The 25213-nt window shown below is 39.6% G+C and overlaps 3 protein-coding genes across 3 annotated transcripts; all 3 read left to right on the plus strand.

Annotated features, from left to right (window-relative positions):
* The first annotated feature begins 857 nt into the window (after positions 1-857).
* LOC100113972 (carboxypeptidase B) lies at positions 858-14794 on the plus strand. Its single transcript, XM_001599148.5, has 8 exons — positions 858-1011; positions 2937-3252; positions 12257-12568; positions 12716-12806; positions 13195-13340; positions 13416-13472; positions 14138-14222; positions 14417-14794. Exons 1-8 carry the CDS (start codon positions 923-925, stop codon positions 14614-14616), a joined length of 1296 nt encoding a protein of 431 aa, XP_001599198.2. The 5' UTR covers positions 858-922; the 3' UTR covers positions 14617-14794.
* LOC116417127 lies at positions 5724-7143 on the plus strand. Its single transcript, XM_031928398.1, has 2 exons — positions 5724-6598; positions 6665-7143. The coding sequence occupies exons 1-2, from the start codon at positions 6550-6552 to the stop codon at positions 6955-6957; spliced, it is 342 nt and encodes a 113-aa protein (XP_031784258.1). The 5' UTR covers positions 5724-6549; the 3' UTR covers positions 6958-7143.
* A 3704-nt stretch (positions 14795-18498) lies between the features above and the next one.
* LOC100113905 (carboxypeptidase B-like) lies at positions 18499-21726 on the plus strand. Its single transcript, XM_001599111.4, has 8 exons — positions 18499-18618; positions 19703-20015; positions 20230-20541; positions 20627-20717; positions 20858-21000; positions 21093-21149; positions 21271-21355; positions 21439-21726. Exons 1-8 carry the CDS (start codon positions 18533-18535, stop codon positions 21636-21638), a joined length of 1287 nt encoding a protein of 428 aa, XP_001599161.2. The 5' UTR covers positions 18499-18532; the 3' UTR covers positions 21639-21726.
* The last annotated feature ends 3487 nt before the right edge of the window (positions 21727-25213 follow it).

Below are 25213 nucleotides of genomic sequence, written 5' to 3' on the forward strand. Positions count from 1 at the left end.
CGAGGAGCCTGGCTTTATCGCAATAACTATTGCATTTTTATTGATTAGTATGGCGAAGGTAAAACCAGTGTAGATCATTCTCGTTCCATTGACCCATTTCGACGGCATTTACGTATGCGTGTATATTATCAGTCGCTATTCTCGCGGACCTTTTCGCTCTCGCTCGCCTATTACAGTGTAATAAAAAAATTTGCGCATAAGTCGCGCTGTAGCGCGCGTCCAGGAAAACTCTGAGAGGCACCGAGAAAAAGGAAGAGCCATTTCTTGAAGTCTATCCTTGAGTCACTGGGTTTTTCAGACAAGAGCCTGGTGGTCGCGTTGGTCATAAATTGCGCCGATATAATAGTGCGTATACGAATAGCCAGTTCTGTGCGCTAATAATATAGACTCGAGTTTACGAAGCCATTGAGTTCCTGTGTAACGAATTCGCACATTAATTATACTCTTTTCAGCGGCGGATACATTGTCATAGGAACCGTGAGCAAACGCCACTACTCATTTTTCAACCGTCCCCGGCATTGTTCAGCGTTAACCGAGTTCACACGTGCGACTCATACAGTCTCGGCTCGAGTATACACACACACACACACACACACACACACACACACACACACACACACACACATATATATATATATATATATATATATATATATATATATATATATATATATATATAGCAATTGCGAGCGTAGAAAGTATGACAGCATATCGGGAAAAGCGGCTATAGGAGCTGAACAGACCGAAACAAGGTAGAGGAGAAAAGCCATCGATAACAGCGCTGCTGTCACACGCGGATATGAATAATCATTATAGCGATAAGGAAGCGCCTCGTCGCTACAGTATATAAGTAAAACTGAAAAGACCGGTCGCGAGAGGAGAGCCGCTTACTCGCGCTTTAGGCATCAGATACTCGAAAGCCATGAAGAGGCTCGCTACGGTTTCGCTCCTCGCGTTCTTCTGCGCCGTGCTCGGCGCTGCCGCAGATGACGGCGAGAACTCGATTTATGGGTGAGTCGATTTTTATTTTCTCTTCTGCGCATTACCATACAACGGATTTTCGGCGGCAGCTGCGAGTTGTTGCAGTTGTTCCAGTGAGCCTATGCCGTCTTACTTATGAATTGGACTCGTCGACGTAATCAAACATAATTTTAATTAATTTATACATTAACAAACTGCGGAGAGATTATCGTATGTTGAAATTTCAATAATTCGCGAGCAAAGCTGATGAAAGCCGCAGGGAATGAAAATAAAGCTTCGCAGAAATTATACGTGTATAAAAATCCAGCAATATTCGCGTTGGCAGATGCGATCGAGTGCTGGGTTTTTCATGTAATTTTCATTTGCGTACGTAATAATTTAGACAAATTATGTATGCGCAATCCAAGTTTACACAAGTGAAGGCAAGTCGTTTCTTTTTCTGACGAGCACACATCAATTTCGAAAAGTTATAACACGCGGCTACTCTGTTTTATATGATAATTCGGCGTTTTACGGACGAAATTAGTAACGGAGCGATGAAAAGGAAGGTCCAGTTCATTTCAACGAAAAAAGTGAATTATCTCGATTTTATGCATATTCTCATCGAGTGACCACTCTATTTCGTGTAAGAAGTCCTTGATTAAAAAAAGTATTTCGTTTCCTGCCACAGCAATCAGCTCTTGATTCCGGAAATTTTCTTCGAAACTGCTGAATCAAGCATAATTATGTCAATTTCAAAAGCACTCATACTGAACAACAAATCAACGCTGTTTATAACTTGGCAATATTGAAGCGCCATTGTTTTCTTATCGAGATTATTTTTTGATTCTCCATACTATTTGGGATAGTAATTTTTACTGCTTTTCATAATAAATTGGTAACAAACTCTTAAGATATTAGATTTTACTATCCAAAGATAGTAATTTTTGATGAAATCGAATTTTTAAAAATTTAATTTCAATTTCGCTTAGTTCTCTATATTTTACACATCTTAGGTAGTTCGCGCTGTTATTACTTTATTATTTTTATTGATTATTATTATACTGTTTGGAAGAAAGAAAGAGATTAATTTTTTTTTTGCGGCGACGGGTATCGTATCTGGAGCTCCGGCATGAGAGTCGAGTGCGCTGACCATTTACCTAAACAGATCTGTTACGTACAAAATTTCAGATCTAGCTTATGTATTAATTGACGTACGAACTAAAGTTAATAAAAATTAACGACGATTAATAAATAATAAAGTTAAATCAATAGAGACAGAAACTCATTATAATAAAATAAACGTAAAATGTCAACTAAAATACTGATTACAGCAGAAAAAAAATTAAATTCAAACCTTACCGACTGAGAATATTATAATTTTTCCCACATTTTATAGTACATACTATCTGAGATAGTAAAAATTACTAGCTTCCGAGTCTGTTACCAAATTATTATCCGAGATAGTAATTTTTACGGTAAAATTTTTCTCAGTGTAATACTATACAGAAAATAAACTCGACGGCCGCATAATGTTCTCTACGCTTAAAGATTATATACACAATAATATTCACTACGCGAATCGTCATTGAATAATCGAAAATGCGGGTAGGATGTAGGATTTGTTTTTGTAGAATTTGAGCGGGTCTGTCATATCGTTATTTATAAAATCGCGAAACAAGTTAATCATCAAGTACACCCAATCATGCAGAAAAGCAATTCCCAGAAAACACAAACACATACAAAATATCGAAAATTTTCCAAGCAGCTAATCACGCCTCTAAATAATACTCCGGACTTTAACGGCACGGAATTTTCGCAATTTGGGCAATTAAAATTCCTGCGCTGTAAAGCGCGCAATACTGCACATAGACGATAAAGTTTCGCGCGCTCTGTATACGACGAAATTAAAAATGGCGCGTTTCGTTTATCAAAAAGCGTTGATGACCTCTAATTAAAAGCCTCTTCTCCAAAAGAATGCAGAGCCTCTCGATAAGCGCCGACACCCAACGGAAGCACGATCTGGTTCTCTCTCACGACGGTCAGCCTGGCTTTGATTTTCTGCGGATTCCACGATCCCGAGGATCGTCCATCGAGCTTCTGGTCACCGCTGACAAGGTCCGGTCTTTCAAAGAGTTCCTGCAAGCCAACGACATCGAGTACCAGGTGATCTCCGACGATGTGAGCAAGCAGATTCGCGTCGAACTTAAGCAACAGATGAGAGCTAGACTGCGCAGGAGATCGGGTGGTGATAGTAGCCTGAATCTGCGAGCTTTTCCGCGCTACGATGAGGTAAGTGTCTCTATACATGAATTCCCGAGAGGATATTTCTGGCCTTCCTCGGAAGTCCAGTTTTGAGGTTGATTGAGTTGAAAGTGCGAGAAAAAACTTTAATTGAAGCCGCGATGGATTTCAAATGGTTGATTGGATCAAAAGTTGTCTGCGATTGAAAATAGCAGGAAAAAATGTCTGAAACTCCGATTCCCGTGTCTACGAGTACGTCTATCTTGATATTGTCGCGACGAATATTTTGATTTCCGGGAAACATGATATCTCCACTTCGCGACCGTCCCGATTGATGTTGTGTAGCAGTTCGTTGATGCGCGGATTTTCGAGAATTTAAACTACCCGGCAAAAAAATAAGTATTTAGAAATCGCGGGAACCCAAGGGTATTTCGTGTTCTGGGTGGCCTAAAGAACCTAAAAAAGTTGCTCTGATAGGTGTGCCCTCAAATTTGAATTTTGTTTGCTCAGACCCCCCCAAAGTGTCCGGTTTTCCGTAGGTTTGCACATATGTGACATGGTTTTGATGCCCATGGTAGTATTGGCGAAATTCAACTTTACGACCGTTTACTCTTTGAATAGGGTTCCTCTCTTTAAATAATGATGGCCTTTGTTGTGAAGCATTTAATACGTGATTCTGATTGGTTGCTGGTTGGTTGCCTAGGCAACGAGGTCAGAACCGCGCTTTAAATTCATAACCCTCAAAACAGTCATAACTCGTAACCCTGGTAGAAATGTTTGAGGTGTTTAAAATGCAATGTGGAAACTTTGATAACAGATAAAATATATGTAATATAACTAGCAAGAAATTTTAGTAAAAATTAATCATTACCAAAAGTGTGTAATATTACAACATGTATATTGAAAAGTGGCACCCTAACCCCATTTGAAGTAGTAATAAAATGTGTGAATATTATTTAGTTTTTTGAAATGTCAGTGAGAAGTTCAATTAAAAGAATAAAGAGTTTGAATTTTACTTATAGCCAGTTACGCAGAAACTACTATCTCTAGCACATTGTATTTCTTGTTTCTAGCATATTTTTACATGGAGAAAGTGATAAATATTTTGGCTTTTTTGTCAAGGAATAAGGTAATTAGAATTTTGACTTTTAACAGTTGTGAGAGATTTTGAGACCGATACCTGTTTTTCCATTTTTGCATTTATTCTCATTCAAAAACTAACAGGTCTAGAGAGCTCATATTTTGCATATAGATTTCTTTTGTGATTGTGAAAAGATATTTAAAGTTGAATCGACCTTAACTGAAAAACTTCTGATTTCGACTCCGACACTGATGTGAATGCAAACTCATGCTGTACGACTAAACAATTATCATGGGTGTTGTAGTCGAACACAAAAATATTTCAGTTAACGTCGATTCAACTTTAAATATCTTTCCACAATTTCCAAACTTCTATAGAAAAACAGAAAGTCCGGTCGAAATTTTCTTTCGGTAGAACGATTCATTAAACTTAACACTACGGCGCTACAGACTCGGTTTTTTATTTGCAAACTTTATTCAAAAAGTTTTATGCAATAGAAAAATAGTGTTTTTTGGGACGACATCCCCTCAAATGGGGAACTGTTTATTCTCCGTATGATCTGGGCCGTTTTTCTTTTCATCATGAAACCTCTGGATTTCCCTCAGGATTGCTATAGAGTTCAGACAAAAAGAAGGATCAGAAAACTGAGTTTGACTTGGGACTTTTGAAAATCATTTACATATGTCTGATGTGAAAAGAGTTGTTTGATTCGGTCTATTGACCCATCGAGTGCCTCCCACCAATTGTCAAGCGTGCTCTGGGCTTTATCAAGTTGATAACTCCGTTCGACGATTCCTGTCTTTAGCAGGGTGATTTGTTCCTTGCGACGCTTGTGGTTTTCGAGGAGTTACTCGATGTTAGCTGCCAATCGTTCTATACGAGAATGGAACCATTGCTCTTCGGAATGTGAGATTCAGCAGGGGAATCATTTATTAATTTATTGACAAAAAATACACAAGAAATATCTGACACAACAATGAAACAGTCTGGGTTATGTTAGTAGAGAACCATGTGAAAATCCCAGAGTAGGTATGGGGATAAAACACACTCGAAGATTAATGACCCGCAATTACTCCGCACTACGGTCAAGTGCTCACAAGTCTTCCCTATACCCTGTGTAGTGTGAAGACCACCAGAGGAACGCTGCTTGTGTGTACCAGTAGCTAGGAGGGTAATCTACTTCACAGGCTCCGCACACTTGGGTAAGTGAGGAACCACACTCTTACTATACCACACCTGTGTATCGTAGGACTCAATCAAAGCAGGGGTCTACAGTCCTGACCGAGAGAGAGAGAGAGAGAGAGAGAGAGAGAGAGAGAGAGAGAGAGAGAGAGAGAGTTATGGCGAAGAATGGGCGAGGGTGGGGGGGGGGGTGGCGATGCAATAGACAAAATAGAATTTGAATAAAATAATAAAAAAATATATTGATTTAAATTGATACAAAATAGATCGGACTCTACTGGTATGGATAGGGGCTATATACAAATAACTCCGTATAGGGGTAGCGAAGCCCCTTAAATACCCGGGGCTGCCGCTCTCTCCAATGCTATATGCGCGCACACGCTAGGTAGAATTTTACATATAGTTTCGTATTGTACGTTACTTACCGATGTTGGTAAGTTATCCATTGCCGCTCTCTTATCTACAGGCATAGCCGCCGTCTCAAAGTCATGTGGTTGTTCTCTGTACTTTTTCGCTTTTTTCACTCATAGACAACTTTTGATTCTAACAATCATTTTCAACTCACAGCTCAAATTGAAGCTTTTTTCTAGTATTTTGATCCTAGTAATAAGGATTTTCCATGTGAAAAGGAACAATGGCTATTTTTAACATGAATTGAATGGTTCAGAAGGTATGCCGAGACCGTTTTTGCAGGATCATTATATTTTTCTAGTATTTTTAATGCACTGTTGAACAAGAAATTTAAACGATCTGGACGAGCTAATTGAATGTTTTTTCTAGATTTTCTAATATACCCAAAAGAATCTTCAAGTTCACTTGTATTTAGAATAAAACATTTACCTATAGGATTGATTTTCTTGTTCACTGACATTCATTGACATGTTATGTAATTAGTAATATTCATTTTCTGATTACGCCTCCAAATATTGATTACACGATATTGACCAGTGACTAGTTTTCGTTCATTTCCCTCACGTTACTATAGTATATTTTTCTATTTTTGTACATAATTTGTTTTTTGCACCAGCGATGGTGATTGTCTGAGAGTCGTTGCCCAATGCGTAAAGTTATTTGAGTTTATTATGTTGATCCTCAGTCAAGAAGAACTTGTTAAAAGCATCATTCAGATTGGTAATTTAAGCATTTTCTTCATTACATTAGCCACGTGATTAACAATGGTTTTATATTTTATTTTAGGAATACACATGACAATGTCTAATTGTTATATAGAAGAGATGCGCGCAGTATGGTACTACTTAGCAAATTTGCTTGCTGTTATAGAAGCCTTTGATGTTCTGTGCGTAGAGCCATTGATTTTGCAAAAAAACCAAATAGGAAGCCAAACCGTAAAAAATATTTTTTTAGATATCAAAAAATGGTCGCCCAGTATATGGAACGTCATTGATATTTACAATAATCACGATACGAATACGTTGTTAACGTCTAAAGATATTAAAATTGTTTCTTTTATGTGGAGAATTTTCGTTTAAGCCTGTTTGCCCATGTTTGCCGTCTATTTTATCATTATTTACAAAATTTATCGAAATCGATCACAGTTCCTCTTCGATCTTTCCTCAAGGAATTTCCAGGCTAAGAAATGCTTTTTTATTTATATTTTGGCAAAAATGCGGAAAACAATACTTTCCAATAAACTTTTGACTATGACCATCCTTGAACCTTCCGGACGCAAAATATGCTCCAACTATATTTTTGGTTAATCTTACCAAGGACTTGATAAATGTTACCAAAAAAGCAGGTAACGGTAGGTAAGGTACCAAAGGTAAGGTAAAAGCAGGCAACTTACCAATTTTTTTATTATACTAACCAAGTACTTGGTAAGATTGACCAAAAATATAGTTGGTGCGTATTTTGCTAAGCGCTTTGTTACTATTACCAAACATTTTTTCCCGGGCTTGCATCAGAAGCTAGGAACTTATAGACTTATACTTTCACCGGACACTGTTCGTATAATGCTTCGATATCTCTATGGCTGTATCTTTTAGTTGAATTTTATCGAATCTCGTTATCTGATACAATACTGTACAGGCCGAATACTTTATATCAGTGATTGGGAAATGTATTGTGAGATGTTATTAAAGTATTTATTCTCTTCGGCAAGCTGAAAACGTGTCTGATTTATTTACTCAGCGGAGTCAGAAAACTACTTAAAATGTCCCTTCTGGTAAAACCTCCAAATATTTACTTTGTCATCCGATCTAGGAGCGATGTTGATGGTCACCATCAGCAGCTCATAGAAATAGCAATGCCAATAGCAGAACAGCTCATGATGAGCTGCTCTGCTATTGACATTGTGTATGATGTATTTAACTAACACCATGCTCTATGGATAACAACACGAAGTGATATCTTAAAATTGTTTCATATATAAAACGAATGACTAATTATAGTGTCTGCATTTATGAGGAATTTGACGTGTGCCATTGGGCATTGAATTATTTGCAACCGTTATAACAATCCTACAATGATAATTATTATCGTTTTTGAAAAGGGAGCAAGCAATAAAATCAGCAAGAACAAATCCTTGTTGAATAATTAATTTAAGAATACACATAATTATGAACTGTATTATATATACAATTGTGAGAGAACAAGACATTGCGCACCTTTTTATTACTCGTGTGACCGTAATAAAAGTGAACTATTTTATTATGTTATGCATGATAATCTTTTACTTAGAACGTCTTTATTTCTCAGATATTGATTGGATAAAATGGGAGTATTCACATGTTACACACATAAATCTTATTATCGAATTATAAAGAGCGAAGATATCTGCACTCGATTAATAATTACGGTGTAAATGACATACAAGATCTCGTTATATATCTTATTGAGTTTTAAGTTTGACCACAAGAAAGAAAAGAACACTTTTCTCGCATTTTTTAAATTGGAGTTTTATTATATAATAAGTAAATACACAGTCATTAAAAAGTTATATCATAATCATTTTGGAGACAAATCTTGTTTTTTAAAGCATTTGACTAACAAATTTAAACGTGATCTCTCATAATACCATCCTGTAGGTGTTGGACTACAAACGAAAGACAGGCAGTAGTCGCCAGCTTCGTTTTCATCGATAGCAATGGACTCACTGTAAAATTCATAGGGCTTCTTGAAACCCGCTATCAGTAACTCGCCAATAATATGTCCCTTGTAATGTACATATCTCACACGATAAAATTTCTCGCCTGCATCAGATTCTTCTACGGTAAGAAGCAAGAAGTTGCCGTCGGCCAAGTTGTGAACAGTCTATGACCACCAAGTCAATGATTGTTTTTCAATGCAAAATTGCCTCAATCGTTATACTGCCGTACTGGTCCAATCTCCAAATGTAAACCCTCGAATCTTCGGCAAACATGCTAACCAAAGCAATTCTGACAACCCCGTTTACCGTCGAAGCAGCTTTTTGAAGCTTGTTAGTTGGTAGTATAGTTCCTTTCGCGATTCTGTTAGACAAACAATTGAATAAAGTATAAGAAAAATATGAGAGGGTCATGGCGATGTTACTTAAACTTATTTATGCAGAACTATTGGACTCACCGTCAGAACCAATCAGAGTTACGTTGCTGTACAGGTTCCTTCTATCCACGTCGAATCGCAAGTATCTGTTGAATCCCTGATCTGCGATGAGTTGTAACTTCAAGGAATTACTGTTGATTCTTTCCTCGCTAGCGATACCTTTGGAGTTGACGTTGATTTTTTTCCACGAATAACTCACGCAATACCACATCAAAGGAATCCTTGTGAATTGCAATACTGGAGGTTTTCAGACTGTCCCATAAACTACCACTTGATGACACGAGAGTCTGGTGCTCTTTCTTGCACGTCCTTAGATCTACAATGGTGCTCTTAACTTCTCCCTTCACTTGAGGGGAATTTGACGGAGACTCATTTGCCCAGAGAAGGGTAACGTGTTGCGGGTCGAATGGAAATTACTTTAATTTGAGCAACTACGACATTGGGGTAATCGTAAAAGTCATCGGCATGGATGGAGATGTTGCACGGATTCTCAACACCTGTTTTGCCGTAAATCATGATCTGGCAGATCATCCGGTACTTTATGGATGAGGATTGGCATAAGGCGTACGTCAAGTTTTGAAGCTGTTTGTTGTTGTCGCTGTTAAGATTTTCGTTACTAAAATATAACTGGTGCTCCGTTACTGCGTTAGTTACTCCAAAGACGAGGCCGACAAGCACGATTATCGCCGGATTTTTTAGAGGTTCCATAGTGCACTCCGACTTTCGATTTGCTTGAAGAATTTAAATCAAAGTCAGATAAAATAAAGTTTCAACATAAATGAAAAAAAAATATTATATACTCACGTGGTGTTCAATAATATATAGTCCTGGTAGATCCTTTTTCTACCTTGGTCTCTGCGCGAATGTTTGAAAACTTAATAATCGGTTGTATTTATATGTACTTCTTCTGCCCATAAGGATCTACTCATAACTGTGCGATGCTTATCATCAGTAATTAGCGACCTATGAAGTTAGTCATAGATAATAGAATATAGAATTTATTTATATAAATTTTGAAGCCTTAATAAAGTGCTGTAGTATAGCTTTTGAGTTGTAGGATGATTCAGATGATCGATTCATTGAAAGATTTAATCGAAAAGCTTTGATTAATTGTTAATTGCAGTAATTCTAAGAATGTCTAGAAAAAAAGATTGTATACTCATTATAGATAAAGTTTAAACCGATAGTATTCGTTGTGTATAGATCATACATATATATTTATGGCGAAATCTGATATTTGAATCTAAAACCTTTTCTACATTGTTTTATTTGCTAAAAAAAACAGAAAACCGTGTCAACCATAAATAACAATTGGTCGTACAATTTTTCGCGTTGACACAGATATAAAACGGGAAATAATAAGTAGGAGAGCCTAAGATTACAAATAATTCAAGTTTCCGCGACTTTGAAAGTGGAGCTTTTTATTTTCTTTTGTAAATCGTTATTTTTGCAAAATTGAACGTCTTTCATGTGTTCTACGATAGAAGTAGAATAAAATTTGCGTGTAGCTGTGCGTCAATCACTCGTAGTTTTAGTCAGTTTGCGACACGACAATCATCTTTTCAAGAACTTTGTTTAAGTACTTATCGCGCTCACACCCTCTGCACATCGAATAAAATTAAGCCTTTATTTATAAAATATACGGTCCTACGAAATGAGTTCTTGAAGAAATAGGAGGTAAGTAACAAAGGATAAAATAGAAAACAAAAGCGAGGATCGATCGTATTTGATTTCATTGTGCTCGTTCTCGATTGCCACGGCTAGAAGATAGGAAATCCGTGTCTTCGGATTCCGTTCCATCCCGAGTTTTTTCTAGCACACCTTTGTAGCCTCTCGATCGCGCCTCTTGACACAATTTTCTTCCGGGCCTTTTTTTTATTTATCTTTCCATCGAGTCCTTTCTGTCTCTCTTATTGTAAGGGCGTTTCATCAGGAAGCTATAGGATATTGAAGTTCTTTCCGATAAAATTGTGTTAACGCAAATGCAATCTCATATATATATATATATATATATATATATATATATATATATATATATATATATATATATATATATAACGAGCTCTGTTGTAAAAAGTAATTTGTTTCAAAATGTGCGAAAGTTCGGTAGGTGACTTGAATCTAGAATTTCGGGATCTTTTTAACAATTTTCCCACAGTGTGGCATTAGTCATCTATTCATACGTCAAAATGGTTGAAAAATAATCCATAGGGGGGATGCGCCCAGCGCGGGATGGTGCCCAGCATGGGACGCTATCAGTTCCCAGTTTCTGCGGTGAAACTACGGCCTTTTGCGTCCGAAAGGTAAGCAGTTTTAGACATTTCGAAAGTTTAGTTTGAATTTTGTACTTTCGTATAAATCCAGAGTCAGCCCCATACGTTGCTCCGTTTCACCGTGTAGCCTCAACGCAAGAATAAACTTTTTTCCAATATGGACTGAAACATGTTTTCCCAGTATGGAACCTGTTTTAGCATAAGACTGCCACAGTGATTTTTTGGTTCTTGAATGTAGGACACTTACAATATAGCTTGAAAAAAGCATTGCTTAGCCTGGAAATGCCTTGAGGGAAGGTCAAAGAGAAATTGCGATCGATTTCGATAAATTTTGGAAACAATGATAAAATCGACGGAAAACATGGGTAAACTGGCTTAAACGAAATTTTTTCACATAAAGCAAACTATACGTATCGTAATTATTGTGAATATCAATGGCGTTCCATACTGGGCGATACTTTTTCGATATCCAAAAAAATTAGTTTTTACAATTTTACCTGATCCCGTTTGGGGATTTCGCGAAATTAAGGATACCACCGCACAGAGCATTAAAAGCCCCTTAGACAGCAAGCAAGTCCTCCAGGTTGAGCATTTTTCACCGATCCAATCGAAAGTTATAGTCAAATTCGTTGAGTAGTTCCATACCAGGCGCATCTTTCCTATAATGCATGTTTCACTCGTCTTTTGTATAAAATGAAATATTATTGTAAACTGTGTCAAGTGCGGTATCATGAGTGAAAAAGCAGAAAAGTTTTCCCTAAGTAAAACGTTTTTGTAAAAATGCACGAGATTCTACACTTAATTTATACTTGGCCAGTTTTTTTTCGAAAGCTTCTACTTGAAAGTCCATTGAGACATACGTTTTCAGGAAATGATCGATTTTTTACGAAAATATTATCTCATACGCGAGCCGTAATCACTGCTAGACAAAATTAAAAGGGAATTAATATCGAGGTTTCTTATCAAAAACTTTCAGATCCAAGCCTACATCATTGAGCTAGCCAAGACACACAGTGACATTTTGAAGCCTATCAGCATCGGTAAAAGTTACGAAGGTCGCGACATCGTCGGTGTCAAGTTCACGACCGACGACAAGGCCTTTCGTCCAGCGTTGCTAATCGACGCCGGTATCCACGCGCGCGAGTGGATAGCCCCAACCACTGCACTCTACGCCATCAAGCAACTCGCGGAAAACGCCAGTAATCGGTACATATTTGAGAACATCGATGTTTACATCATTCCGGTTCTGAACCCTGACGGATACGAATACACTCACCTCGACGAAAAGGTACAATAGACAGATTTACTTCGTTTCCTCAATGAAATTCATTTTTCCTTTTGTTGTGCTTTCAAAAATATTGTGTCAAACGCGTTCTAAAGTTACACGTGCGAGCTTAATTTTATCAGTAACGTGAAATCTGGATAATATTTTTAGACGAGATTGTGGAGAAAGACAAGGTCTGACAATCCGCACACTATCTGCAAAGGTGCCGATGCCAACCGCAACTTTGACATCAAGTGGATGAGTAAGTCTGGATTCATTGACGTATCGAAGATAAACATCATTGAGATGTAAAGTAATTTATGTCGGCGATAAAAACGCGCAAAGACACTTGAACCGTGAACGCGAGTGGCCTTCGTTGTGAATTTTCAAGCGTAAATAAATATTTGATAGTTTCGGAAATAAAACACGATTATTCATTAGCTTTATGAAACGCAGGCCGTCACGCTTCGCAGACCGAATGAAGGAGCCACTTTTTTCAATTTTTTACCTCGCATTCAGATGCACCTTTATAGACCCGTCGAAGCTGTTTTGCCAATATAACTATCTTCGCTTGGCATTGTAATAGGCTTACTATATATACAACATTTAATTAATAAAGATTTTAATAAATTTATCAACTATGCATAAAGGTGTCGGAGCATCTGATTTGCCATGCAGTATAACCTACGCTGGTAGCCGTCCCTTCTCCGAAGCCGAATCTCGAGCTCTGAGAGACTTCATTCTTGCCCGACGTGACCGCATCAAGACTTACCTGAGCTTGCACTCGCATGGACAGGTTGGTTGATTTTTATGGATATAATCATAATTTAAAAATTGATTCGGTAAGTGAACATATGATAAATGGTTTCAGTATCTTCTTCATCCATGGGGTTTCACATCTGATCTTCCCAAGAACGAGCCTGTGCTGGTGAGCATGTTTTTTTTCTGTTTGACTCTATATCACTCTTATATAACAATAGTCTTTGATTGCGGGAAAATCACTCTTTGAAACATACACGTAGCCAAACATTTACGCGCCTTGTCTTTCAAATGATGCCACTTATTGGAAAAAATAACCATTATTTTTATTGGATTTTTACACTGATTCACGTGATGTATTAGCATACTCATGTCTTCATTTAATTCTATTAATTAAAAAATAGAATTTTAATAGAGATAAAGTAGTTTTTATAACAATATTTTAAGGCGTATTATAGTTAATGTATTTATGCGTTCAATGCTTTATACTACTACTGCGAACTATAATTACTTCATCCAATAAATCTGATGAGAATTGGTATTTATAAGTTCGACAAATCAAAAAAATTCTCGTTTTATGTTCTTGGTGGAAAATTTAAACTGTGCTGTAATTTTTCTTCATATACTATTTAAAATTTTTGAATACATTTTCATTAAAAAATGTGCTAAAAATAATTTTTATAATTTCTAAGTGGGAACAGTTGAAAAATTAATAGATACTTATCGGATTTCAATTTCTATTTCCTATTCCAAGATAATTTTACCGATCTTCCGTTAGTGAATAAAACGAAGCGGTGAAAAAAATATAACCCAATGTTTATTTCATCATTACAGAGATGCGCAGCTATAAACGCAGCTTCCGAGCTCTATAAAATCCACGGCACCCGCTATCAGATCGGTAGTTCCACCAATGTCTTATGTAAGTATATCATTATCAATCAATTTTTAACAAAAGAGAAATAAGTCATACGTAACATACAGAAAAAACGTTTTTTCGAAGAATCGGAAATGCGTTCGACGATGCAAATAACACACATCATACTTTTCTGCCAAAAAAAAAAAAACAAACAAAATAAAAACTCGATCAAACTTGGCTCTGAAACTTTGTTGCAGATCCAGCTGCAGGTGGCAGCGACGACTGGACGATGGGTGTAGCTGGAGTGGACCTTGCCTACACTGTCGAGTTACCCGGTGGCGTCTACGGTTTCGCCCCACCACCCAGTGCCATCATTCCCGTGGGTCGCGAGACTTTCGAGGCCATCAAAGTTTTCGCCCGATACGTCAACGGCGAGATCTGCCAGGGTCTCGTATGAGCGTTTCGTTCATATAACTATATCTATACATATATACATAGTTCTGACTGCCGGTATCGGACCATCCGAATAAGTGGAGTGAACACTTACGTATGTACTTGTGTTTTCATGCACTTGATTGTGATTCAACGTGCTTGCAGTAGCTCCAAATTTAATAAATTGTTATTTTTGAAAAAAAGATGATTTTCATTTTTATGGAGTGTAAATGTAATTCTGCGAAATTGTGGATATAGCTCTAGTAATTATATGAAGGTATAGGGCATGCGAGCGTATGATTGAAGTGAGATTGACGATTGCTCGGTTTTAATAAGCGATTATTGCGCATCACATCGTGTTCGTGATTACATTTTGTTTAAAGTTATATACTGACATGAATCAGTTAGCTTATGATATCGCATAGTGTGAGATTCTACTTTAATTAATAGTAGACAGTAAATAATATAGTAATCGTTACAATTATATGTACTATGCATTTATAATAGGAGATTCAATTATAATAATTGTATAAAAGTAAAAATCAGCGCTGATATTGTGAGTCATTATATTATGGGGATACGTATAAAATAATTACGATTTTTATTAAAAGTCCTCATCGCTGAAACATCTGACAATCAAATTTAAACGCGAAAACATGTCGAACCATCTGACTGGAATCTGCGGCTGTAAAATAATGAAAGACAAGCAGTAGCCAGATGCGTTTTTATCGACCGAAATCCACTTTTGAAAATAATTATCTCCCGCAGGGACGTAACAGTCTTTAGGTCCTGGAATTTTCAACTGTCCGGTACGATTTCCGTCGACGTCGACCTTCGTTACACTATAATTTTCCAGCCCTGCCACAGAATCCACGGCAACAAGCAAAAACCCGGCACGGCTAGAGTATCAATTCCCGGGTTGATCATTGGGATTTTTAAGTTAAAAGACGTGATAATTTTCAAGTTAACCTCGTTTACAGCTTTCCAGCTCAGTGATAAAATTAGCTGTTTTCGCGATCCTGTTAAGCAAACGATTTTCAAAATTTATTCATGATATTTTGTTATCACGCTGTTTAAAATTATTATCTTTACGAAATTGATCAAGATCGAATTGCAAGTAGCCCTTGGATTTTAAGTGAGGGGCCACGGAAACAAACTGTGCAACCAAATTTTGGAAATCGGTCGGAATCGGCCAAAGTGCTAAGTCGGCAGCAACATCACCCTTCATGTCGAAGTTCAATTTCAGCCATTTCTCATGCAGTATCCTAGTGTAACACTATATCAAAGGAGTCTCCGAAAGGTATGACGCTTGAGAGTACGTTCGAGTTTATGCCAGAGATATTTGGTTTGAGCCTCTCGTTTCAAGATTACCTCCTCAGTTTGGTATGTCTTCAAATTCATATACTGGCTTTGATCAGTCCAGGTAACAGCTCAGCATTATCCACCGAATCACGTCTCGACCATTTGGCTCAGAGGACCAACTATTACGATACATTACGATACTAGTGGCATAAGTCGTACTTTACGGCACGGCGTGTATAAGCGCCCGAGTGTATAGCGAGTGCGCTTAACGCCGTGCTATGAAGTCTTATGACGCGTGTATCGTACGCTATCTTATAGCACTGACTAGCATAAATCTGCTGTCACGCCTATCCGTGGCATTAGCAGTTCTGTTTTGCACCGTGAGGTTAGCGCCAGAGCGTAGCGAGGGCGATATGCACGATGCAATAACGAACTACTTATGCCACGGATGGGCGTGACATAAATGCGGATTTGGTCGAACCCCACAGTTGGCTATCACTTGTACCCCGTAGCTTTTAAAGCAATTTTGCAAGTCGCTTCATTCGGAGAACTTTCTTGAGAACTTCGACTTGCTTGTTGTTTTCGATTAAATTTTTTTTCCTCATGAAAACTCGCTTTCTGAAGTCGAAGTTAATAGATATTTTTTCAAGCCGTTATACATAGGCCTAACACTAGTAGCTGTAAACGATATAAAAAATCGCGATGTCTCTCGCCAAAAGCGCCATGATATAAGTCGAGTGGTCGATATATAGTAACAGTCGAGCGCATGTGTCAGTATATAATTAGGACAAATTTTGTCGTATGATATAATTTACGGATTTATTTAATTCATGATAAAGGGTAGCCTGCATAGATGGAATATCAATGACTCGTTTTGCATGGATCAGAGAATGTGTATTTAATATTCAAAATTATTCTTATAAATTTATTGCTCCACAGGTGTGTTTTAATTGACATTTTTCTGTGAATCTCATAAATACAGATGGTTAAATTGCTACAATTTATGACGTTTGATCTGCATTGATAACATGTGCAAACTCGATTAAAAGTGACAACGCTCTCAGTTCCATTCCGTCGTATAGTCTCGGTTTTCGATTTCTAAAAAATGTAACAAAATAATATTCGACATTTCATGGTATACATTTCTATCTGATTGATCTATTCTCTTTAAAAAAATGAGTATATCATTCAAAACATCAGAGATTATCAACGCATTCTAGTCATTGTGATTAGAATACAATAATATATTTATATGCAAACAAACATTAAATACAAAATCAAACAATGGTTTCATTAATAATATTAGCTAATCCAATCTGGCATATACTTCGTAATAAAGTCATCATAATAATGTAAAACGGATTATTCAAATAATTTTGTTTTTTAAATCCACAAGCGAAAGAACAATTTGCGTATATATGACGATCAATCGTACGTTTACGTACCAAATGCTTTACAGCAAAGATCATCACTTTTTCATGAAAAAAAGAAGAATAATAACATACAATAATTGTTTACTGATTATTGAAAAAGAACGTTTGATATTTTCGCGTTGATGTATACATTTCTGTGTACGATACGTTCTATCATTAATTTAATATAGATACTAACGATTATCACGTGACATTTATGATTGCAAGGCAGCCGTATCTTACAACGTTACAGGTAAAGATTTGATCTTTTTAAAATTTACTGATCAAATACACTAAGAACCAGTTGTATCAGTAGCACATTTGAAATCATTTTAATATTATTTCTGCTTTTTTATGCGATGCACAGTGAAAATCAGTAAAAAAGTAATTCATTCATCGTTCAGATATGATCTCGATTCTTCTGCATATACCTTTGGTAAATTAAAAGGTCTATAAAATGAAGCGCAATTAGGCGTTCGTTGAAACTCATATAATTAAATTTTCCTGCATTAACTAAGGGATTATATGTTATTGAATAATACAAAACAATATATATCCGCGTAAATAATATTGTGCGGTGAGCGTATTTCGAACAATTGATCGAAAAGCTATACAATATAACGTACGTTAGCGTACAAATATTTATTTAAATATATGAGTGCGTGAAACATTTAACGTAGAACAATTACGTGCCTGATTTTTAATTTAAATCCCTTAATTTTTCGGAAACGTTATAGGGAGTACTTAAAAAAACTAATATACCAAGCTCACGAATTTCCTCTACCAACAGATCAATTAATCCGCGACTTCCTATATATATACACACACACACACACACACATATATATATCCCCATGAACGAAAACGTACGAGTGTATCTCATTCCGCCCTTATCTCGGAATCTCAAACAGACTGAAAAAAATCACACGTTAACTGACCACTTTCATAAATTTTTATCTCACGGATACGCGCATGTATCTCCTGAAAACCAATCAATTAACGCGTACGCACGTCTTATCGGCGATATTAGTTCGACATAGTTATCGATATATGTGCGTGATGTAAAACACGACGATTATCTGGAGAAAAGTTATCGTCTGAAATCATTGGCAGCGATAATGGCCCAACGATTAATCAGTAGATTGACGATCGTTGAACTGATAATGCGTAGCCAAATTGTATAAATTGTCGAGATTGCAGCTGCTCGGCGTCAAACCACGCGCGAACATGAGGTCCGCGACCGTCGTATTGTGCGCCGCTTTCGCGCTCTCTGCCCTTGTCGGGGCTGAGGAGTACCAGGCTTCCGTTTACGGGTATGTGTTTTCAGTTTTTTATACACGCACAGTTGGACGTGATAGGGGGATGGGGAGGAGCGCTGCTGCTATTTAGACGATTCATTATATTGCTTTAAACTTTCAATCATTATTTATTCGTAGCTATTTTTTTTGTTTGTTGATGGATATGATATGTTGACTTTTAAAAATATCTACAAAAAGAGTTTTGATTGATGTGACAAATTCTTAGTAAACCGTTGGAATTATTTATTGTGTTATTTATAAATGTAAATCAATAGTCATCGTTTTGAAAAAAGCGTCAATTTTAAAAAAATAAGAAATTCACCGTAACTTAATATTGATCTCTGCTATCTATTAGTATTTTTTAATATATAATCCAATTTTATGTTTAGAATGAAATCAAATTGCAATTTCTGCGGTTTAAATATAAAATGTTCAAGAATTTAATTTCCTGTCAATCGATCTTCTGACCTGCTACTGCAAACGTAATTGAGAAAATTGATATCTAATCTGTAAAATTTGTTCCAACTCCTAGATTAAAGTATTATCTTCGTGAGATGAAAATACATACATACAAAAATTAGTCGTAGGCAAGTCGAAAGAACTTCCCTGCGCTCCTGCGCGTTCGTTTAGAATAATTGAAATTTTTCAAAATTATTCTGCAGTTTGATAAATAATGTTACAATTTATTAACTTTGTCTTATAATTTCCTTGTTCTTATAATTTGTTTTTCCTAAACAAAATGAATCTCATGAAAAATATCTTAGTCTTCTGCACTGGAACTATGAATTGTGCTGTATAGTGTTCGTTTGGAAATCTGAATATTGCTAGTCTTCGAACCGACCAGCGATATTTGTGATGTTGATATATTATATTCTCAGCCTTGAAAATTAACACCTCGAATAATTACATAAATTATTGCGAATATTAGCTTTATGTAAATTCTTATCTCACGATTATTAAAATCGCAATCGAACGTTTCCGAAACATTTCCGCTGATGATATTCCGCGAATGAATCGGTAATCCGCAATCCGCCCGTAGCAAATATTTACACAGTTGCTAGAATAATAAAATAATTCAAGGTACTTTCTGTTGAAAAAGAATGCAAGGTCTCAAAGTCTCGTGCGACAGCGAGGAAAAGCTGAACCTGGTACGTTCGTACGAGAACGAGCCAGGCTTTGACTTCCTGCGCGTAGCACGCGACAACCGTGTCCCCGTCGAGGTCCTCGTCGCTCCTGACCAGCTCCAGCGTTTCAAGCGCGATCTCCTCGCCAACGCCATCGACTTCGAGGTCTTCGTCGAGGATGTCAGCAAGGTCATCGACGAGGAGTTGGCCCTTCAGAAGCGCGCAAGGATGAACCGCGCTGGACCCCGCGGTAGCATCTCCCTCAAGGCCTTCCCCAAATACGAGGAGGTGCGATATCACTTTTTATATAGCTTGTGCACATTCGGAGCGGATATCCACCCTGGGATAGATTCCGTTGTTTTACAACTGTACAAGCGATTGTGACATGTGGGTCAGTTCTTATCGAGACGAAGCGCCGAACGTGCTCAGACTATCTCAGTAGGCGATAATTGAATACACTCGTGCGCTATGATCATGGCTTTTCTCTTCTATAAACCCACAGATCGTAGCCTACGTGGACGCCCTGGCCAAGAGCCACAGCGAGATCGTCGAGGCGTTCAGCATCGGCAAGAGTTTCGAGGGTCGCGACATCGTCGGCGTGAAGATCTCGAGCGGCGGTGCCGGCAGCAAGCCCTCCCTCTTCATCGACGCAGGCATCCACGCCCGCGAGTGGATCGCCCCGTCCTCGGCCGTCTACGCCATCAAGCAGCTGGTGGAGAACGCCACCAACCACCACATCTTCGACAACATCGACATCTACGTCGTCCCGGTCCTCAACCCCGACGGTTACTCCTACACCCACAAGAGCACCTCTGTGAGTACTGCACACACACACGCGCGTGATATTTTAAGGGATTTGTTTTATTCGAAATCTGAAACGCCGATTTCCCTCGACGCAGACTCGCATGTGGAGGAAGACCCGCTCGGTTCACAAGAGCTCCAGCTGCATCGGAGTCGACGCCAACCGTAACTTCGAGTACGAGTGGATGAGTGAGTACTACTCGAATGAAAATTTAATCTCCAGCCGTGTAATACCTGTATAATAACTTCTCGAGAGGATGAAACGATACTGTTAATTCCGCCGGCATGTGCACAGCGCTAAAGCAGCCCCGATTTTCTCTGCCCGACAGCCGTTGGAGCCTCGTCCTCCCCGTGCAGCGACATTTACGCCGGACCCAAGGCTTTCTCCGAGCCGGAGACCGCCGCCCTGAGGGACTTCATCCTCGGGCTCAAGAGCGTCAAGGTCTACCTCACCTTCCACTCCTACGGACAGGTGAGAACATTCGCCGCTCTGCTACGATATGGCCGGTATACTTGATCGCGTGCAATTCGTATAAAACTTGCGATGAATTTCGTTGTTTGCAGTACCTCCTCCACCCCTGGGGATTCACCACGGCCCTTCCCAAGAACGAGCCCGTTCTCGTGAGTATACACACTTTCTCTCTGTCTATCTCTGATTCGCTCGAAATACTTGCGCGGATTACTGCGGTTAATAATAATAATAATAATAATATACTCACGCGCTTGTAATCTCGCGTTGCAGAGGTGCGCCGCTGAGAAGGCCGAGGCCGAGCTCGCCAAGCTCCGAGGAACCCGCTACCAGATCGGCAGCTCCACCAACGTCCTCTGTGAGTATATAAGCGTGTGCTAGTTTGTCGAGAAATTTCGCTTGCTCATCCGAGCGCATAAATAATCGACCGATCGCTTGCAGACGCCGCGGCTGGTGGTAGCGACGACTGGGTTATGGGAGTAGCCGGCGCCGAGCTCGCCTACACCGTCGAGCTTCCCGGTGGCATCCACGGTTTCGCCCCGCCGCCCAAGGAAATCGTCCCCGTAGGCCGCGAGACCTTCGAGGCCATCAAGGTCTTCGCCAGCTTCGTCGACAACAAGGTCTGCCAGAACGTCGCCTAAACTTTCCACTGCACACAAGCGTCACACACGTCCGTCTGTATTTATCGAGGAGCTTACTTTTGATAAAACGATGCTTTAACCAATCACATGTTTCTGCGTTTTTTTTAACACATGACTCTCGCTCTTCGCTTTCGAGACTCTCGAGTCGAGTGCGCGTACGCAGGTGCACGCATTGCGAATTCGAAAACGCGCGCTGCAAGCTCTCCCTTTGAAGCATCGGATTATTTTCGCAGCCGCGGCGCCAGTCGTTTTGCCCCTTTTTCTCGCGCTCGAGAGGCGCTTTTCGCGCTTTTTCGCGTCGACTGCGGAGCCTAATTGGGAAACAAGAGACTCATTAGTGGGGGCATAAAGGCACGCTCGCGCAATTAGAAAAATGTTTGGCCGCTTTGAGGAGGCTTGTTTTGTTTTACGCCTCGCCGAGATTTTGAGGACAAGGCCGCCGCTCTCTCTCTCTCTCTCTCTCTCTCGCTCTCTTTCTCTTTCTCTCTCTATCTCTCTCTGTCAGTGCGGCGCGGTTGCGTCTTTGAAAGTTCATAAAAATCCGCATATTATATCCGACGAAACATTTCATCAAAGCCGAACAACGAGCAGCGTTAACTACCCTCGAAACAGCCTCACACGCGAGAATCTAGAACTGCAGTCGCGCTGTGGAGGAGCAGACCAAGTCTCGAGTTGGAAACGGCTGCTTCTGCACGACTCTCCAGCTGGCGGCAGCACTTCGCTTCGCTCTATCTTCCGCGAGAGGGAGAGAGAGACGCGGAGATCTCGACTCAAGACACGCGCGTTTTACACTCGAGCTGACTGGCTATAGCTATACAGCGTATACCGTCGGAGATTGCCACAGGGCGTGTGCGCGGGAGAGAGAGAGAGAGAGAGAGAGAGAGAGAGAGAGAGAGAGAGGGAGAGAGAGAGAGAGAGAGGGAGAGAGAGAGAGAGAGAGAGAGAGAGATAGACGGAGAAAAGAAGACGAGTGATGTGGTGTGATCTGGTTCACTACCTTGGGCGCTTTCGCGGCTTTTTTCACGAGGCGCCGAGGCTTTGCACTTTATCGTGCGGTTACGCATGTGTCTTTTTATCACTTTTTCATCGGGCCAGGGTCGAAATATGACGGGGCAAGCGTGGGGAAAACACTCGTTGGAATACATTGGATTTGCTACTTTTGAATCACGTGATTCTGGAAATGAATATCCATTATTAACTTAAAAATGAAACGCGCACAAAAAACATTCGTCGCGTGAATTTTCAACAAGGGAACAATAATCTCGAATAACTAGTCTGTAACTTGAAAACGCAAAGTGTCTCAACACGAAGGTTACAGCTAGAGCTCGAAAAATGTGTTTCTGACATAAAGACTTATAAGGGAGTCCGAAAGTCAATTGAAAATTCAAATTTCGCGCCAGAAAATAGCAGAGGAAAAAACAATTGATTTAATTATAGCGATCAATGAAAGCAAAATTTCGAAAAGCCAAGAGTTAGTTGCCCTCTGTTATATCATTATTCATCATTTTCCAAGGGTTGAAATATTAAATTCATTATTCCTGAAACGTATGTAAAAGCACAACTAAGCACAACGATACTGTGAGCAATGCTGATTTGTAAAACAGTGTGAATGAAGAGCAGCTATAAAAGCTATATTGAGTGTCAGTCGAGTTTGGGCAGTTGAATCGTCATATTGAATCATGTAACGGTGAAGTGTGTACAATATAAGTGTCATCTTGATTCCACATAGTTTATTTTAAACATGGATATTTTAACACCAAGGTTTCAAGCTATTATAAAAAAATGGGATTTTTGATATTCTTATCACGATTTTCTCTGCGACATTTCGTTATATTCTGCAAAACTAAAATTTCCAAAAGCAAGCGACGCGCCGTCGAAAGAAATAAAAACGCTCTCCCCGGCGGCTCAAGAGGAACTTAGAAACAATGTAAAATTCTGAAGCTCGCAAAGCACACTACGCGAGTATGCTATACAGCGCGCCATTGAAGAGTGTCGAGTAGTCTACGCACAAGCGGATAAAAGCACAGCGAGAGAGCGACTTACCGCCGCAGGGGTGGGTTTACAAATCCAGCGTTATTATGTAAAACGCGATCGTCTTTGATGCGCGCTCTCCTTTAATCCTCGCGGGCTTCCCCCGCGCGTATCAGAGGCACTGTCGCCGACTTTCATTAGGGATTATCGCATCCCCCCTCACTACTGTACCCCGCTGCATAACTTTTTTATATGATTCGCTCCTCGTCGCAGCCCGCTCGCCCGGACCTCGTTTATGACTTTTTTATTAATATTCCACGTACATACTCCTGTGTACGCAAGCACGACTAATCGGCTTTTGGAATTTTTTCCGGAAAAAAAATTAAGGAAAGCAGCCGCGCTGGAGCGTAAGACTAAGAAATGATACTTGTTAGACTTAAACCGTAAATTCCTCGGCAAATACACTCGCGCGCGAGTTTAAGGCCCTAAGCCGACGAGCGAGTGTGCGCGCGCGCGCTCGCGGTACGTGACGCTGCAGTTAGCGCATAGCTGGAATACGCTAATTTCGCGCTCTTTTATCACCGATGTGCAAGCGCATGAATTTTCGAAATTTCGCATGGATTTTATAAATTCGAGTCAGCGCGCGTTGCACTGCAAAAGGCGAGAGATATAATGCAGCCACTCCGATTTCCCGATTGAAAAGTGCAGCACCGTCTCTTTTGCTGCCGCTTCTTCTCGCCTCCTTTTTCCGGCATCGATTTCCCTCCAGTCGTCCCTTGCCGTTATTATACGCAAAGCAGAAGTCTCTTGCGCGATTTTTAATATTGTCCTTACTTGACAACATTTCTCCGACATAATTCATTTTCGCCGCGTCGTATATAGTCTGCACTACGGCTACATCGTTTGCTGATGTCCCTGCATCCCCGGCAACGCACGGCGGCGCGGAGCAGTGTGTACTGCAGTACAGCATGGCGAGAGAGGCATTAACGAACGAGGGAAAAATCCTCGTCGACACGACAAGCTGATGCCGCCACCGCCGCATCGACAGCTTCGAAAATCGCGCGACGAGCGTTTCCATCGACGCTCTTTCTCTCTGTGTCTGCTGCTCCACGTCGCGGCATCGACGCTCTTTCTCTCTGTGTCTGCTGCTCCACGTCGCGGCAACAATGGGCCGGCTGTTACTCCGTTAAATTAATCGATAATTTTGTCATTTTTTTTGCTTCTTCTGTCTTCCGTTGTTTGTGCTCGCTGCTGAAAAAGGGAAGCGAAGGATAACTCGAGGATCACGAGGCCGATGAGACGAGTTGGTATACAGTTCGGAGGCGTATTCGTTATCAATTTCGCCTCGTGAATTAGGAATAAAAGTGGGCGAGGAGGAGGAAGACGAAGGATGTGAGGGAAGCGCGCGCGTGACTCTATTTCCCTCTTTTATGTACGAAGCGGAAAAGCCAAAAGCGGAGGGATGCAGGATGCGCCGATAAAGAAACCGAGAGAAGGAAGAAATCCGCGCGAAGTGCTGAATGTGTGTGTGTGCGCGGTAAGCTACATGCATGCATATTTTTTGGCCCCACTATTGGAAAGGTCGGAGGATGCTGTTTCAGGGG

Source organism: Nasonia vitripennis (assembly GCF_009193385.2).
Source record: "Nasonia vitripennis strain AsymCx chromosome 4 unlocalized genomic scaffold, Nvit_psr_1.1 chr4_random0006, whole genome shotgun sequence".
NCBI classification, from domain to species: domain Eukaryota; kingdom Metazoa; phylum Arthropoda; class Insecta; order Hymenoptera; family Pteromalidae; genus Nasonia; species Nasonia vitripennis.

Excerpts from the sequence above, each read along its gene's own strand:
- LOC100113905 (XM_001599111.4), top strand. The coding sequence starts at position 18,533 with ATGAGGTCCGCGACCGTCGTATTGTGCGCCGCTTTCGCGCTCTCTGCC. Across the intron at positions 18,619-19,702 it reads TACCAGGCTTCCGTTTACGG|AATGCAAGGTCTCAAAGTCT; the intron begins GTATGTGTTTTC and ends CTGTTGAAAAAG. Across the intron at positions 21,150-21,270 it reads CCAAGAACGAGCCCGTTCTC|AGGTGCGCCGCTGAGAAGGC; the intron begins GTGAGTATACAC and ends CTCGCGTTGCAG.
- LOC116417127 (XM_031928398.1), top strand. The coding sequence starts at position 6,550 with ATGTTGATCCTCAGTCAAGAAGAACTTGTTAAAAGCATCATTCAGATT. Across the intron at positions 6,599-6,664 it reads TAAAAGCATCATTCAGATTG|GAATACACATGACAATGTCT; the intron begins GTAATTTAAGCA and ends ATTTTATTTTAG.
- LOC100113972 (XM_001599148.5), top strand. The coding sequence starts at position 923 with ATGAAGAGGCTCGCTACGGTTTCGCTCCTCGCGTTCTTCTGCGCCGTG. Across the intron at positions 12,807-13,194 it reads CTTTGACATCAAGTGGATGA|GTGTCGGAGCATCTGATTTG; the intron begins GTAAGTCTGGAT and ends CTATGCATAAAG. Across the intron at positions 14,223-14,416 it reads TAGTTCCACCAATGTCTTAT|ATCCAGCTGCAGGTGGCAGC; the intron begins GTAAGTATATCA and ends ACTTTGTTGCAG.